The 15,336-nt window shown below is 46.9% G+C and overlaps 1 protein-coding gene across 1 annotated transcript in view; it reads left to right on the top strand.

The window, feature by feature from the left end:
- The window catches only part of Xrra1 (X-ray radiation resistance associated 1), a 62,711-nt gene that overhangs the window by 35,987 nt on the left and 11,388 nt on the right, over positions 1-15,336 (top strand). Inside the window, exons 9-11 of the mRNA XM_028770709.1 lie at positions 6,029-6,157; positions 6,915-7,120; positions 12,823-12,863. Of these exons, the coding sequence (XP_028626542.1) occupies positions 6,029-6,157; positions 6,915-7,120; positions 12,823-12,863 (376 nt within the window). The remainder of the gene's footprint in view (positions 1-6,028; positions 6,158-6,914; positions 7,121-12,822; positions 12,864-15,336) is intronic.

Below are 15,336 nucleotides of genomic sequence, written 5' to 3'. Positions count from 1 at the left end.
AAGGAAGGAAGGAAGGAAGGAAGGAAGGAAGGAAGGAAGGAAGGAAGAAGTATGTCTATTATTTTTAAAAGCATATTTCTGCCACTTGATGGGGCCATTCTGTCAGATATCTGGTTCCTAAGTGACTCACATCACACGCCATTTTGTGTCCTGTGTGCCAGTCCCTGCCAGTACACAGTAGTGAGCCAAAACTGAACTTCAAAGAGAAAATACTGATCAGAATAATGGCATTACTTTGCTCCTAACGATCTCCACTATTTCTGTCTACGAAGGGCTCTATTTATAGCATAACCTTGTCAGTCATTCATCATCCAAACCTGAACATATTTAAGGGAGAACAAAAGAACAGTTATTTGAGAAAATGGAGAAACTCCCTTGAAAAACAGGATGTGTTGGTAACCCTATCTGTGTGACACATCTGTTGCTATGGACCTTTTGCACCCAGTGGGCTTGCTGAGTGGGTCACACAGAAGGCCAGCTCTCACTTCACTCTCAGCCTGCTGCACAACCTTGTCTTGACCACTGGCGCGGTCTCAGGGAATAATTAGTTAATGGTTTGAATGGCACACACATTTTACTTGTAATCTCTGAAACCCAAAGATACCAATGAAGCTTTGTGCTTTTTTTCTTAGCAACAGGTGGTACAAAGTACAAGAGATATATCTCAACATGCTCCAGGTACCTGAACGCAAGTGACAGTCCCCAGAATTGTGTGTTTTACCTCTTGCCTGTGATCCATCGTAATAAACCATGGCAGTGGTGGGAGGTTGGGGGGATGGGGGTGGATGAGGGTGGTAGGTAACCTTTCTTGTCACCAACTCCAGTCAGCAATGATGTTTTCTGTGGGACATCAAAATAATTCATCCTTATGGATCGATGGCGACAGGGCTTGAAGTTAATATGGCCCCGAAGGATGAGGACATGGGAGTACTGTTGTCCCTGTCAGATTAACACCAACTATTTCTGGAAGTCCTTGTTAGCCGATAAGAAGGAACCATTTTCAGGTCCTCAGATAGATTCCAGGTACCAAGAGCTCTGCTGATTCAGTACAGGAAGATTTCACATCTGCAAACAGCAGCTTGAGTTGGAGTCATCAGGGTGTTAAAGGTTGAATAATCTACAGTATGTCTTCAAGAACTGACATTTGTACAAGAGACGCCTGTCATGTGCTTCAGGATTTTCCCTGTTCCTGCTCTTCCCGGCTGGCAGTGCTCTCTGCAGTGACCTCAGGATGCCAATAGTATTTTCAGTTTACTGTTAGGGAAGGAAAGTTCTTAGAGCTTCAAGTGGCATTTTCCATGCCACCAGGTTGTTATTGAGTGAACATTGTGGGTGTTCTGTTAGTTGGTCAGTGTCACATTCACACTGTGGGGAAAAACTACAAGTGGGCTGCATTTCTAGTCTTCCCCTGACCTCCGTGATCCTCACACTGAATGGTGGCCCCCATACCTTCCACACCCTTAGAGACTCGCACGAGTCTGCGGTTATTGTCTGATGGTTGTATAAGTCTAGTTTAACACTGTGGTGCTGCTTGCTATAGTGTGGGCCATGTTTTGTGTGGGTGTTGTTCAGCGCGGTAGTCATAGTGAGTACTCAGAATGAGTTAATATGAGGCAGGAACTTGCCTTTCTATTGCATGTAAGCCCAAACGTACCTAGTTTAAATGCAAATACGGAACCCAGTGAGATGTCTCAACTCTCCCTTTGAACAACTTAAATCCCTTTTTTCTTGCCAGATTGAGAGTCTTTGGTTATCTACATGAATAATTCTAAACCTTCCTAGTTCAATTATACTAACTAAAATTATTTGAAATTATTTGTAGTACACACTGCCTTTTATGGTTTAGTCCCTCAATGTCCTAACCTATAACCGTGGGTGTTTTATTGGGCTTCCATTCTGTGGCACGCTATGGACCTAGAGTTTGGGACCCACTGGCTACCAATGAACTGTCTGGTCAACTTCCCAACCTGCCTGTCACTTCTGTAGTGGGCAGAGCCCTAGGCAGAGCAGCCTTTGGGTTACCTCATAAAACTCAGCCCCAATAATTCCTCATAACTTATCAGTTTTCAGACACCTTAAAGTAGATTGTATTAAAATATGTAATTTGTATGGATTCTCTCTTTTATGCTGAAGGAAATTGGCCCATGTTACTTTTCTGCAACATAATAAACCTTTCCATTTATTTGGCCAGGTGCCTAGGAGCACTCACTACAGGTCCCAGGAGCACTCACTATGGCTCCCAGGAGCACTCACTATGACTATTTTCTGAGTATTCTAATGACATGGATTTGAGGTACAGCTTTGAGAATGCTCCATCCCTGTTCACTCTGAGACAGCTTTCCTGGCTGTGAGATATGAGGGGTTTTGTCTGGCTCACACCCTCCTGAGGGTGGCCATCCCTTTAGCATCTCTGCTTCTTGATGGACAGCCTACTGTCAGCCTGCTCTAGGCTTTGATTCTCCAGACTGTTCAGCCATAATGCGATTCCAGCGGGATCAGCGAACGCCCTTGAGGCTGCCCAGCTTCCTCCATTCAGACCCCTCTTTGGGATTTACAGTCTGTATACTGCTTCCTTGTGGCCTTCACATCTCTTGTTGGTTTTAAAATGATGCATCTTTTCTCTTTTTGCTCCTTATTCAGCAGTATGGGTATTTTCAGTGGGAAGCCTTGCTGCATAAAGGAAAGCAAGTCCATACCATCGCTTCCTCCCGTGTCAGTGAGCCCCATTGCTGTGACAGAATACCCCAAAGAAACAAGTGCGAGAAAAAAAGAGTTCATTTTGGCTCATGCTCTCTGAGGCTTGACCCATGGTCGCCGTCTTCCTAGTTTCTGGCTGTGGCCAGACAGACTGCCTGATGGAGGGTGCCTTAGAGCACATGTAGTGTTAGAACACACAGACAGAACATGGGATAGGAACTAGGGACAAGGTAGACCCTGTTTTCAGCACTGACCTAAAGTCTTTGCAAGAAGTTTTCATGTCCTGGAGTTTCTATGACTGCTCCGTAAAGCCATCAGCTGGCACCAAGCATTTAGCACATAATCTTTGGTGGGTATTTCAGGTCCAAATAGAAACTCCTTGCCCTGTATATAAGAACTGCAGAGTACATGTGCTCCTGTCTGCACCAGGGCATCAGTTGAAATCATTGTGTTTTGAGAGAGCTGTGGGGCTCTTGGCATAAAATATAAGAAATTACCTTTTACTGCAGGACAATAAATGCTAGACACCAGAAGTCAGGCCAAGCACAGCAGGCATCGGGCTTCATGAGCTAAAGCTCCAGGTTTCTTATGTTCAGCACTGGCTTCTGCTAAAAAGCATGCATTCTTATGGCTGACTCCAACCACTAGGTGTGCGCGCGCTCAGCTTCTAAAAAGACATTTACCTACCCTAATTTTATAAATAGTAGTCCATTTCCCAGGCAAGGAGCAATGCAAACATTTCTAGCATGAAGAACTGGAAACTTGAGCTTCTCTACTTCTGTTAATCTGCCACTGCAGAGATTCATCTGCTGAGACCTTGGGGAAAGCTCTGCAGGAGAGCCGCAGCTGCAATGGGCTTCTCCTGCCAGGTCCCATGACCCCGTGCGCCCCCTGCCCCGCCCTGCACACATGCATCCTGCTTCCTTTATAATTGTAGGTCCTTTAGATTGATTTATTATTGGAGTATACCCACCCTGGCATGTGTAGAGGTCAGAGCACAACTTGTGGAAGTTGGTTCTCTCCTCCTCCTTTGTGGGTCCCAGGACTGAACACAGGTTGTCAGGATTGGTGACAGGAGCCTTTGCCTGCTGAGCCATCTTGCCAGTCCCTGTCCCTCTTTTACAACACCTATTTCATAGGTAGAAAAAAAAAACCTTTCCTATGTTTTCAGTAGGACACGCTTTAAGAAGGCGAGATAGGATTACTGTCACAGAAACAAACGGACCCCCTTCACCATGGTGGTGCTTAAGAGGGGGTCTCTGAAGGCTTGACTCCTGGTGTGTCAGGTGTCACTGGAGTAGAACAAAGGGCTGCTGTGCCTTCCTGCTTATTCAGTCAGGTAGAGATTCAAAACCCGTTGAGCAGAAGTTGTGTCTCTAGGAAAGGTCCCTGTTACTAATGGCCCTTGTCCCCTCTGCTTCCAGTGCCCCTTATGAAACTGTATCTGCCCTGCCTGCCCCTTGTTCAGTCAGAACATGGTAATATCTGTAGAAGTCTCAGTTTTACAGTGAGCCCAAAAGGGGAGAATTCATTAGAAGAAACCCCAGGAGTCTCACAACTGTATCTTAATGAGGATCTATGTTAAAATCATAGGTCCAAGGACTGGAGAGCAGCCCAGAACTCTCTCACAGCTTTATACCCGTCTGTCTCTGTAACTCTGCCTGAGTATCCTCACAGCTGGGCCGTGTGTGTGTGTGTGTGTGTGTGTGTGTGTGTGTGTGTGTGTGGTGTGTGTGTCTGGGCCCCACTGTGGAAAACATGGCTGCCCAGAGCTATAGAGCCAGGGGTTAGTTCTTGTATTCCTTTCCTTTCCCAGAGTTAAGAGCATGGCAGAATCCCTCTTGTCACTGTTGTTTATGAATTCACTTAAGCATTGCCTTTCCTGACCCCGCCACCCCCACCTGCCTCAGGTATAGCAGTTGCCTTATCGTGGGCAGCGTTTCCTGCCCCCTCCATAAGACTGGAAATGCCTGGCGAGGAGGACAGTGCCCCTTTCTCCCAATACTTGGCAACATAAACACCTGCTAAGGAAATTCCTGAGAGAATGAATGGCTGAACCCTCCCAAGATCCACCTGTGAAACGTTCATGACGTAAGGAATAGGAGTACATCCAGTGCCTTCATCCTTCATGAGTTCTAAGAATTTTGTACACTACATTTGACCTTATTCACCTCCTCCCTTCCTTCCAGATCCACCACAATTTAGCACTCACTTTTGAACCTTTGCTAAGCTCTACCTAGACCAGGCTTCTCTACCTCCCCACCCTGTAATCCCTGTAAAGATGTGACCAGAAGAGGAGGCCAGTGATGGGGAGAGGAGGCCGGCGATGGGGAGAGGAGGCCGGCGATGGGGAGAGGAGGCCGGCGAGGGGGAGAGGAGGCCGGCGATGGGGAGAGGAGGCCGGCGATGGAACGGTCTGGGCTTGCAGACTGGACAGAGGCCAAGCTCTAGTTTATTCTCTGCCGTGTGGTAGCTATGAGACTTTGAGCAAGTTGCTGAACTTCCTGACTGGAGACCAGGTAGACAAAACCTCCAAGGACGTGTGAGGTCCCTTATCACAGCAGGAATGACATATGCTGTGGAGAAATGTTGGCTGTTTTACCTCTTGCCTGTGTGCTTGTAGCTCATGCATGGGCTCTGTGTTTGTGTGTCACAGGTGTCTCTATTCTGTGTGGATGGAAGGGGATGTGCAGGGAGGGGTGAGACTGTGAGGCAAGTCATCCGCCCATGGCTCTTTAGGACAACCTAGGCCTCATCCCCCTGGAGATAGGTCAGATTAACCGTCACACCTAAACCGCCACCACTCCCTGCCTACCTGTGGACACCAGGCCTAAGCCTCTTGAATCCCTCCCTCAGGTGTTTTTGGAATTCCCCAAGGGACCCTCGATAGCACAGCCAGGGTCCAAGCCAAGTGCATATGGTTCCCATGGTTACCAATCCTCAGGATACGAAACAACAGGTACCCAGCAATCTGCCTTTGGCCAGAGTTGTGCAGTGTACTATTTGCTGCACAATCTCTACAATTTAGTCTTGCTTCATTCACCCTGGAGGTGACCATCAGCACAGCCAGTGACCCTACTATCCCACCTCTGCCCGATGTCAGTGAAGCTTTCTCCATGCAGCGGCCTGTGTGGACAAGCAGGACTTGGGGAAGGGGTCAGTGGGTGGGAATTATGCCTGCTGCTCATCTCTTCATGGACCTCTTGTGGGCACTAGGGAGGTTTTGAAGCTGGTTACTCCTCCTGGTCAGCTTCCTATCTTCCCTTCTTCTTGGGGATAGTGGCTCTCATTCTCTTCCCCCGCTCAGTACCCAAGATCTCTGTGCCCACAGGGAGGCATCCATGACATCATTGACAAGCAAGAAGTATACCCTGAGGTTCCCGGCACTGGAGACCCTGATGCTGGATGACAACAAACTGTCCAATCCCAGCTGCTTTGCCAGTCTGGCTGGGCTCAAGAGGTATTGTCACAGCCTTCTTCATCCCCCCGTGGGACTCACACCCTGAGTGCTGCATTCCAGCTGCACAGCATGGGGTGAAGTCCCAGCTCCACCATGTAACTCTGCTTTGTAGCCTTGGGCAAGTCAGTTCTCTCTCTGAGCTTAGCTTGGCAGAGAAGGACAATATCAGTAAGGTTATATCTGTCATGTCCAGAATTAGCTGTTGTCCAGGATAGATCCCTGACCCTGAAACCAAGACACCCCTCCATATACACACAAACCCTCACAACCCTCCACATACAACCACTCACAACACTCCCCACAACCATACACATACAACCCACACATACACAACCCCCCAAAAGCCTACCACATACAACCCCCAAATACATACCCCACACCACGCACACAACCACACACACACACACACACACACAACTGCCACAACCCCACAGAGAACTTTAGCTTCCAAGTTCTGCATATGTGACAAAGAATATTTCCTTTGAATTCAGTTACTACTTACTGGATACCACTTTGTGCCTAGTGCTTACACATTGTCTCATTTAGTCTTCATCAGAGCCTTAAAGATTAATAAACATTATCCCCTTTATGAGGTAGGAGCATTGAGCCTCAGAGAAAGTAAGTTCCCCACAACTCAAGGTCACACAACAGGCATCCATATTCAAGCTGGAATCTAAGTGTGTCCCCTAGCTTGCCCAGCAATACCTCAGAGGTAATATCACTGCCGAGATTCTGAATTTACTTTCCTTAATTGAAGACTGAAGAAGTTGAGCCTGGACCAAAACAAGATTTTCCGGATCCCGTACCTACAACAGGTTCAGCTCCGTGAAGGGTCAGGGGACTGGGTTACAGAGGGGCCAAATCCCCAGAAAGAGCTGCAGCCCCAGATGTGGATATTTGAGACGCCTGATGAGCAACCAGATTATACTGTACTGCCCATGAAAAAGGATGTTGACCGCACAGGTGAGCCATGTCCCTTGTTCCTGATGCTGCTCCACTGTGGAGTAAGCTTCTGGGGGTTGAACATAGAGTCTGATTCTGGGAGCTCCTGCATTCTAAATGAACCACTTAGTGACTTCCAAAACAGTTCTGTCAGGTAAGATGCTTTCAAACACCAAGTAAAAGTGAGTAACTTTTTAAAATGTCATATACTAAGAAAGAAGTAAGGAAAGTCTGTGGTGTAGCCATGTCCTCAGGGGCTTCAGGTCTTTCCATCCTCTTTGGGCACTACCTTACCTGCTTGTCCTATTAGTCTGGTTCCTATTAGGTTCTCAGGATGGCTCCACAGTTCCAAGAGTCACATCCACATTCGGCCCCCAGAGGCAGAAAGGAAAGACACATTAACACATCTTAAACTAAAGCCAGTAATAGAGGAGCACATCTCTGGGTTGTTTGACAGGTGAAGTACAGACATCTTGTGCAGAGCTTGAGGTTTTATCTACACTCTTTATATACATGCTTTATTCACATTACAATCCAGAACATTCCCAGTGGGACCCTCCCAATAAGTACCAACTCCAAGAATAACCCCTTTTGCCCAACTTTACTCATGAGCACAAGACTGTCCAGCAAGGACTTCATGCCTAGTTTTTTCCATCCAGTGTTATGTCAGTATATTCAATAATATTACTCCATATATCTTTTCCCCTGCTCTTAATTTATGCTGTGTATACCACAGTTTATCTCCTTTTTGCTGTTGAGAGACCTTCTGGTTATATCTAGTTTGGGGCTGTGAGCTGCTGAGAGCATCCTCTTACCATTCAGTGGGCACATGCCCTCGTTTCCTTGGGGATTGTGCCCAGGAGACTTGCTGGTTATACCTCTCCAAGTGTGCTGAGCATCTGTGACACTGCAAACGTCACCAGCATGGCTGGTCCAGTCCACTCCCACTCTGACCTGTGTGAGTCCTGGTCACTCCATACCTCTGCAAATGCTTGAGTCAGACTTGCTGTTCTGCTGGCTATGTAAGGGCAGGGCATCATGGGTTCATCTTCCATCACTCACATGACGAGTGATGCCAAGTATCTACTTGTGAGTGCATTGGTCAGTTTGATGATCCTTTGGAAAATACTAAAGTCTTTTACCTACTTTTAAATTGGAATGTGTACTTTTTTCTTGATTTGCTGTTTTCTTTTATAACCCTGGACACAAATAATTTATAAATATGTTACCAAAAACTCTACTGTGTAGTTTGTTTTTTCCCTGACTTCTTTCCGTAACAGGGATGTCTGGCCAGATGTGAACTTGGTCTGCCATTGGCCTGCCCACATCAATGGTTCTCTATAAAGACTTCTCTAGAAATTCTCCTGTCGTTTCATTATACAGTTACATAAGGCTGTTTTTATGCAAATCTATGTTTAGCATACTACCTCCATACCCTGCTACCCTCCCAAGCTGAAGTGACAGCAGGAGTGAGTGCCACTGTAAGGAGGCTTAGCCACTTATACCTAGGCTTGCTGCTTGCTGCATGTGAACCTCTTCAGGTGAGCTGCAGTGCCCAACAATTTCTGGTGCCACTTAAGGCCTGCATTTCTACCTCAATGTTTTTCCAACAGGATCCCACCGGTATTTGATTGGAAGTGCACTGACTCTCCAGGTCAAGGTGGAAATAATGCCTATATATATGGTATGCTTTCCAGAATAGTCAAAGAACACACCCTATCAGTTTTTAGACTTTTTATTTAATTTTAACACTTATTTTATGTGTGTGTTCTGCTACATGTCTGTGCACCACATGTGTATATCGCCTGAAGAGGCCAGAAGAGGGGATAGGCTCCCTCTGGGAGTGGAGTTATAGAAGATTGTGAGCCGCCAAGTGTGTGCTGGAAATTTAAAACCAGGTCCTTTGGAAGAGCAGCTGGTCCTCTTAACCACCGAGCCACCTCTCCAGCCTGATTGTCAAGTCCTTTAGTTTCTCCCAGGAGGCTTCGTTGTTTCCAAGGCTGAGAGCTTGCACATGTTACCAGATGTGTTCCTGGGTCTCTGATCTCTGTGCGATCGTCAGTGGTGCTGCTCTTGGTACTCTAGTCCCATTCAGTTATTGCTAGTGCACCGATGCACTGAACTCACCTCCGGCAGTGGTCCCAAGTTCATTTCCTGCCTCCAGTGACTTTCAGGCTCTTTTGAATTCATCTGTGTTCAGGGTGGCAGCATCTGTATATGATGCCCGGTTAGCTCCTCTTTCCCTGTTGTAATAGCTCTTAGCACCTCTTTATTGCTGTATTGGCTGACCAAAACAGTATGGTGTTGAAAACAAGTGACTGTGAGAAATTTTCTGTGCAAACTTAAAAGTCTTCAGTATTTCAAAACTATATTACCTGTATATATTTTTGTAGATGCCTTAAATTTAAAGAAATTCATAGGCATTCCTAGTTTTCTGAGAGTATCTTTTTTCTTCTGGAATCGGTGAATTTTATTGAACTTTTTTTAAATTGGGCTGATAATTACATGGATTGATGTTTTTGGAGGTGGGAAAGTAATTTTTTTTTTTTTGAGACAGGGTTCTTACCATGTAACACTGTCTGGCCTGGAACTTACAGAGATCTGCTTGCCTCTGCTTCTGTCTTCCTGGTACTGGGATTAAAGACCTGCCCTACCAACCCACACATCCTTTATTAGAAGGGTTTGGATGAATACCTCAGGGTTGACTCAGTCTTGCCTTCCCAGGACAAGACCCTATCTTTGGCCATCCAGTTGAATTTGCTGACATTTTGTGGAGGATTTTTGCAGCCATATTCAGCAGGCAACTGATGTAATGACTTCCTCTGTTAAGATGCTCCTGTGAGGACTGGTGTTAAAGGCTGTGCTTGCCTCATACAATGAGTTCAGAGCACTCAGTGCGCACTTCTCTTCTGTTTCCTAGGAAAGTTGGATACTGTTTCATTTTTTAAAATTTTATTTATTAAATCAAATCATAATTTTTACTTATTCACACAGGGGTTATAAACACAAAAAGGCAGGACATGGGGAAGGGGATGACACCGGAGCATGGATGTTCAGGGGGAGTACAGATATCTTTCAGAACAGGGTATCGGCTGGGTGAAGGTTCAGGGGACAGGTCACTATGACTCGGCCTATGATTCACTTGTCCTAATCTAAGTTGGTATTATCTGCCAAGGCTACCTATTTACAAGGTCTCTGACTACTCAGGCGTGTAAATTTCCACAAAAGCTGCCTGTTTACAATAGCTTTGCCATCTGTTTCAATGTTTATCCACAGAGACTCAAGACTTGGTGTTAGTATACATGTATGACAGGCCTATTGCTGGTTTTAGGCCTATGGCTGATTTTAGGTCTTCAGTGTGTAAGCAGGGCTGCCCCTGACATCTCCTTCCTTCTCTAAGTATAGAAGGGTTGTGGCGATTCTAATCTTGCGAAGGCGGGGATAGAGGCCTGACCTCCAGTAATTGAAGGGGACCTTGTAATGGCTCTGGTCCCCCTGTCGTTGTCCAGTGAGGCATGAGGGCCATACCAGTCCCGATGTCTTTTTCCTGGAGAGGGGATACTTTTGACATCAACTCCTATGCAGTCAGGCTTGTCCCTCAGGGAACCCAGAGAGATATTTTTATCTTTTATTTATATTCCCATGCAGTGCTTAGCCTCGCAGCCTAAGCAAGAATTCAGATCGCCAGTCAGAGGGGGTTCTGGGTGGCCCCTCTCTGCTTGGTCTAGGAGCAGAAGTCCCCCCTTTTAGGTTGGGTGGAGATGGGTTTTGGGAACACCCTGGGTAGAGTAACAACCTCATCTTGAGTCTCGTGGTCCTCCATAGCTAACTTATGATAATGTATCTGAATAGGTTTTGCTACCAAATTATTTATCTGTTGTTCACAAAGTTAGTCAGCCTATTTAAGGCCCAGGGACCAAAAGAAATAAGCAAAAATAACCCAATTAATGGTCCCAAAATGGGAGGAAGTAGAGTTGACAATCATGGAGAGGTTGAAAACCAATTCTTATACCAGCTCTCATCTTTCTCTTTCTCTCCCTGCCTTTTCTCAGGGCCTTCTCTGACCTTTTTCATGCTCTCTTTAACCATCCCTGTCTTGTCTATGTAAAGGCAACATTCTTTAAGGTCTGTACACAGTCAAGAGCTGTACACAGTCTTTTCTATTGTAAAAGAGTAAATCAAGTCCAATAAAGTCCTTTGCAATTTTTGGAAGTCTCTTTAGACAGCGAAACGAGGGATTTCTTCAGATTAGTGATGTCAGTCTCTAGCTGTTTGATGTTCTTGTCAATGGCCCGTTGAAGGTCTGAGTAGTATAAGTTTGGAGGCCAGCATCTGGATTAGAACTTCTAACAGTAGACATCACGGGTGATTCATTTTTACCTGAGATACTGCCTGGGTTAGAGCTCCCGGGAGGCCCTCTTCCTCTGGGTTTTGTGAGGTTGGGTACAGAGCTGCCACCTGGGATCTGCTATGTGTCCTGTTTCATTTTTTAAGTGTTGGAAGACAATATTATGAAGCCATCAGGGGGATACACACACACACACACACACACACACAGACACACACACACACACACACACACACACACACACACACACTACATTATGAAGAGGTTGGAATCCAGGAAAATTAGAATCTTGCAGGGAGAGCCTCTTAGACGCTAGACCTAAGATTTAGACAGGAGGAGGAGGAGCTGCTGCTATCTGTGTGCTTAGCTGTGTTGTGGAGTTGACCCAGATCTTTGAAAAGAGGACCCAACCAAGCAGGTCAGAATTAGGATGCTTTATGATTGTAGAAAACATGCCAATTGGATTCACATGCCAAGCAAGGTAAAGCTTCCATTCTGCCATTCCTAGGAGTCACAGCAGCTGCAGAAGCTATGGGACACAGACGAGAGCAAGGGAGCCCCTCCCTCCCTGCCGTCAATGACCTTCTCCCACAAGGCACCTCCTTGTGGGAGTCTAAGATGGCTCATGCCCTGCTGACTGGCTGTGTGCCCCACAAACCTTTCCCCAGTCCCTGCCAGCTTGGGGATCTGTTCAGAGCAAGTGTTGCCCTGCCTACCGTACTCTACAGTTTATTCTCATGTGACCTTTCTCACCCTGTCAGGAGTATGAGGAAGGCCCAGGTACCAGGTAAAGCAGAGTGCTGCCTGCACAGGATGCAGTCCCACAGATGCCCTGCCTTGGTCCTTAGGTGAAACTCAGTAGCTGATTGGCTCATCTGAGTCAGACCACCAGGATGAGCTCTTCTGCAGCCTCTTCCCTATCCCAGCTGTTCTCACTGACTTCACCAACTAACTCGTTTTGTTTCCAGGCGTTCCAACATGTCTTCACCTCCTCCTCAGATGGGTGTCTTTCCTGTTCGTCTCTCTTATGAGACAGCTGGTTAGCCTTCTACTCCATGCAGTCTCCCCAGTAGCACTGGGGCTAGAAAGAGCTCACATATTCCAAAGTTATGATGAAGGTCCATGTGACTGAAACACTGTGAGTGAGCAGAAGAGCAGAGTGAGCTGAGAAGGGTGAAGATGGGGAAGGAGGGAGGGGACCAACCATGTGGGTGCCCAGCAGCCTGGCTAAGGAGTTGGGTTTTCTCCCTTTTCTGGGTTAGCACTGGACCTGTCTGGGAGGCACCCAGAAGACACAGTGGGGAAGAGATGCAGACCCGACCCTGTGGGTCCTAAGGTCCTCACCACCTTCCTTCCGTCTCTTTTTTTGTTTCAGAGGTTGTGTTCTCCTCTTATCCTGGATTTTCAACCTCAGAGGTAGGAGGAACTGCTACTTCACGTTTGTGTTTGTTTGTTGTCCTACTAGGGATGGAACCCAAGGCCTTGCACAATCAGGGCAAGTGCTGTCCCCCGAGCACCACTCCTGGCCTCACAATACTGGGTACAGCCTTAATTCTTGTAAAGAGTCGTGCTGTGCTAGTTAGAGAGTAATGACAGGAGCAGTAGACGGTAACCAACAAACCGAGTAAGCTACGAGAGCCACAGGAGACATTTCTTTAAGTCACACTAAGTGAACAAGTTTTTGCTGCACACCTACTGTGAGTCAGCCCTATGATGATGCAGTGGGGGAACTGAACAGGCTCTGACCTCATGGTCCACAGCCTTGCCCCCATGCCTCCAAACACTGTTTAGCTTAGTGTAATGACAGCAGCTACCTCAGGTGATATAACTGGGACTGCCACCAGGATGGAACTCACAGAGCCCTCTCACAAAGGCCTCAAAAAGTGGACAAGTTCCTGCTGGATGCAGTGCTGCCCAGATCAGAGCCTCACTGTCAAAGGTGTACCATTGATTTTGTCAGCACAGAAGACTAGTTTTTGTCTCAGGGCAGAGCTCACTAGCCAAGCTCATGAATACCTGTAAATTAAATATAGATGCATCCATTTGCAACAAGATGTGTGTTTCTACACCTAGCCAAACCATATCCGTGGGACATAGCACAGTAAGCTGGCTTGTTACTTGTGACCGTGTGAGAAATCACACTGGTTAACCTCTGCTGCAGAACAAAACTGACAAGCACTGACTCTAGTTCAGTCGGTTACTTCCCAGAATTCCTTGAGCTAGCAAGGTGGGTCTGCTGGGTTTGCCACCATGGCAGGCCAGCTGGAGCTGAGCTTCAAAGGATATGGCGAGCCCTGGCCTCTCCCTTGTCGTCTTTATCCTGGTCTTAATGGAACAGAGTCAGGTCTCAAGAGAGCAAGAAAGAAGTAGAAGAGAGAAATACAGATGTGGTACCTCGGCCACATTCTCTTGTCAAAGGAAATCAGAAAGGCAGGATGACATTGCAGTACCGCTGACACTAACCACCCAGTGTGAGGCTGAGTTTAGGGGTGTGTGTGTGTGTGTGTATCCCCTAAGAAAGCTGGCCACACTCTAGGTGCTAGTCATGAAGGAAGAGAAGACAGTAAGCTATTCATACTGTGGCCATCTAGCTATAAATTTGGGAGTCCCCACAAACCCCCCACCTTATTCAATAATTTACTAGAACTCAAGAGATCTCAAGAAAGGGTCTTGCTCAGAAAACTGGAGTTGTGTTATAAAGGACAAAAGTGAGGTCAGCAAAATGAGATGGCTCATAAGGTGAGATCCAGAAGGTCCCACCTGGAAAGCTTGTGTGCACCCGGCCCTCATCCACCCATGCCCCACACGCCCGTGCCCCCATGGAACCTGGCATCCACCCTTCGGTGACGACCAGGGAGCTTGCCTGAGCCTCAAAGCACAGCTTTTGTTAGTCTTCTTAGATGTATGGTTTGAGCTCAGAACCCCCACCCTCCAACCAGGTCTGACAGCTCCCATCCCAATCCCACTGGCAGAATGGAAATGTGGTTTAAGGAACCCTAACTAACAGGCAGCCCGAGGAACCTGGCTAACAGACAGTCCATCACTTAGTCCCAGGGTTTTAGAAGCTCAACACCAAGACCTGAGGCAGGTAAGGCACCATATGCCTTCATCATAAGGCAGCCAAGTCTAGTGTTAGAAGTATAGAAATGCCAGCTGCTCCTTTGAGTTGGCCAGTACCAAGGGTCATCTTGCAAAAGGACATTCATATTGGGTGGAGGGGCCTGTGGCCAGTGATGTATCTTGGAACTCAATGGCAGTTGGCAGGAATGTCAGTGCTTATAGCTTAGTATCTGAGAACCTGGAAGGCAAACTGGGTGGAAGAGGGGTCTTCCTTGGTGGAACAGGGTTCTTTCTCTTTAATAGTCAGATGTGTGTCCCTCTAAGAGAGAACCAGTCATGCCCTCAGCTGGTGTACTCTGAGCATGATTCTCTTGACTTTCCTGGTCTGTCTGTGCTCTACTCTGGCTTGCCACTTTCTGCTTACCTAGTCTTGCTCCAGTTCTGACCTTGGAGGGTTCAAACAGGCCACCTGCTTCCTCCAAAAAAAAAAAATCAACCAGCAAGGTAAGTGGTAGTCACAGAAGAAAATAATTATGCAGTGTAACCATACTGAGAAGAGACAGGGAGGCTGGTATCTAGCCTTGTCCTTGGGGTGTGGGTAAGAACCCAGGGCTACGCAGGGGAAGGACTAAGACTGTGGCAGGGCCACAAGCACATGTAGTCGCTTAGTCTTGTCCATCTGTGCGGCTCGTTTCCAGTGTGGTTGTAGAGGTCCTGTGGATCAACAAAGCATTGCTTGATGAGGATTTGGTTCAGTCACGAGAGAATTGCTCATGGGTGACAGCCTCCACTGCCATCATGGAATAACTATTCCTATCTCTGTTCCCAT

Source organism: Grammomys surdaster, unplaced genomic scaffold, assembly GCF_004785775.1.
Source record: "Grammomys surdaster isolate TR1022 unplaced genomic scaffold, NIH_TR_1.0 203, whole genome shotgun sequence".
NCBI lineage: Eukaryota > Metazoa > Chordata > Mammalia > Rodentia > Muridae > Grammomys > Grammomys surdaster.
The sequence above is the reverse complement of the archived record's forward strand: the minus strand, read 5'-3'. Positions and strand labels throughout refer to the sequence as shown.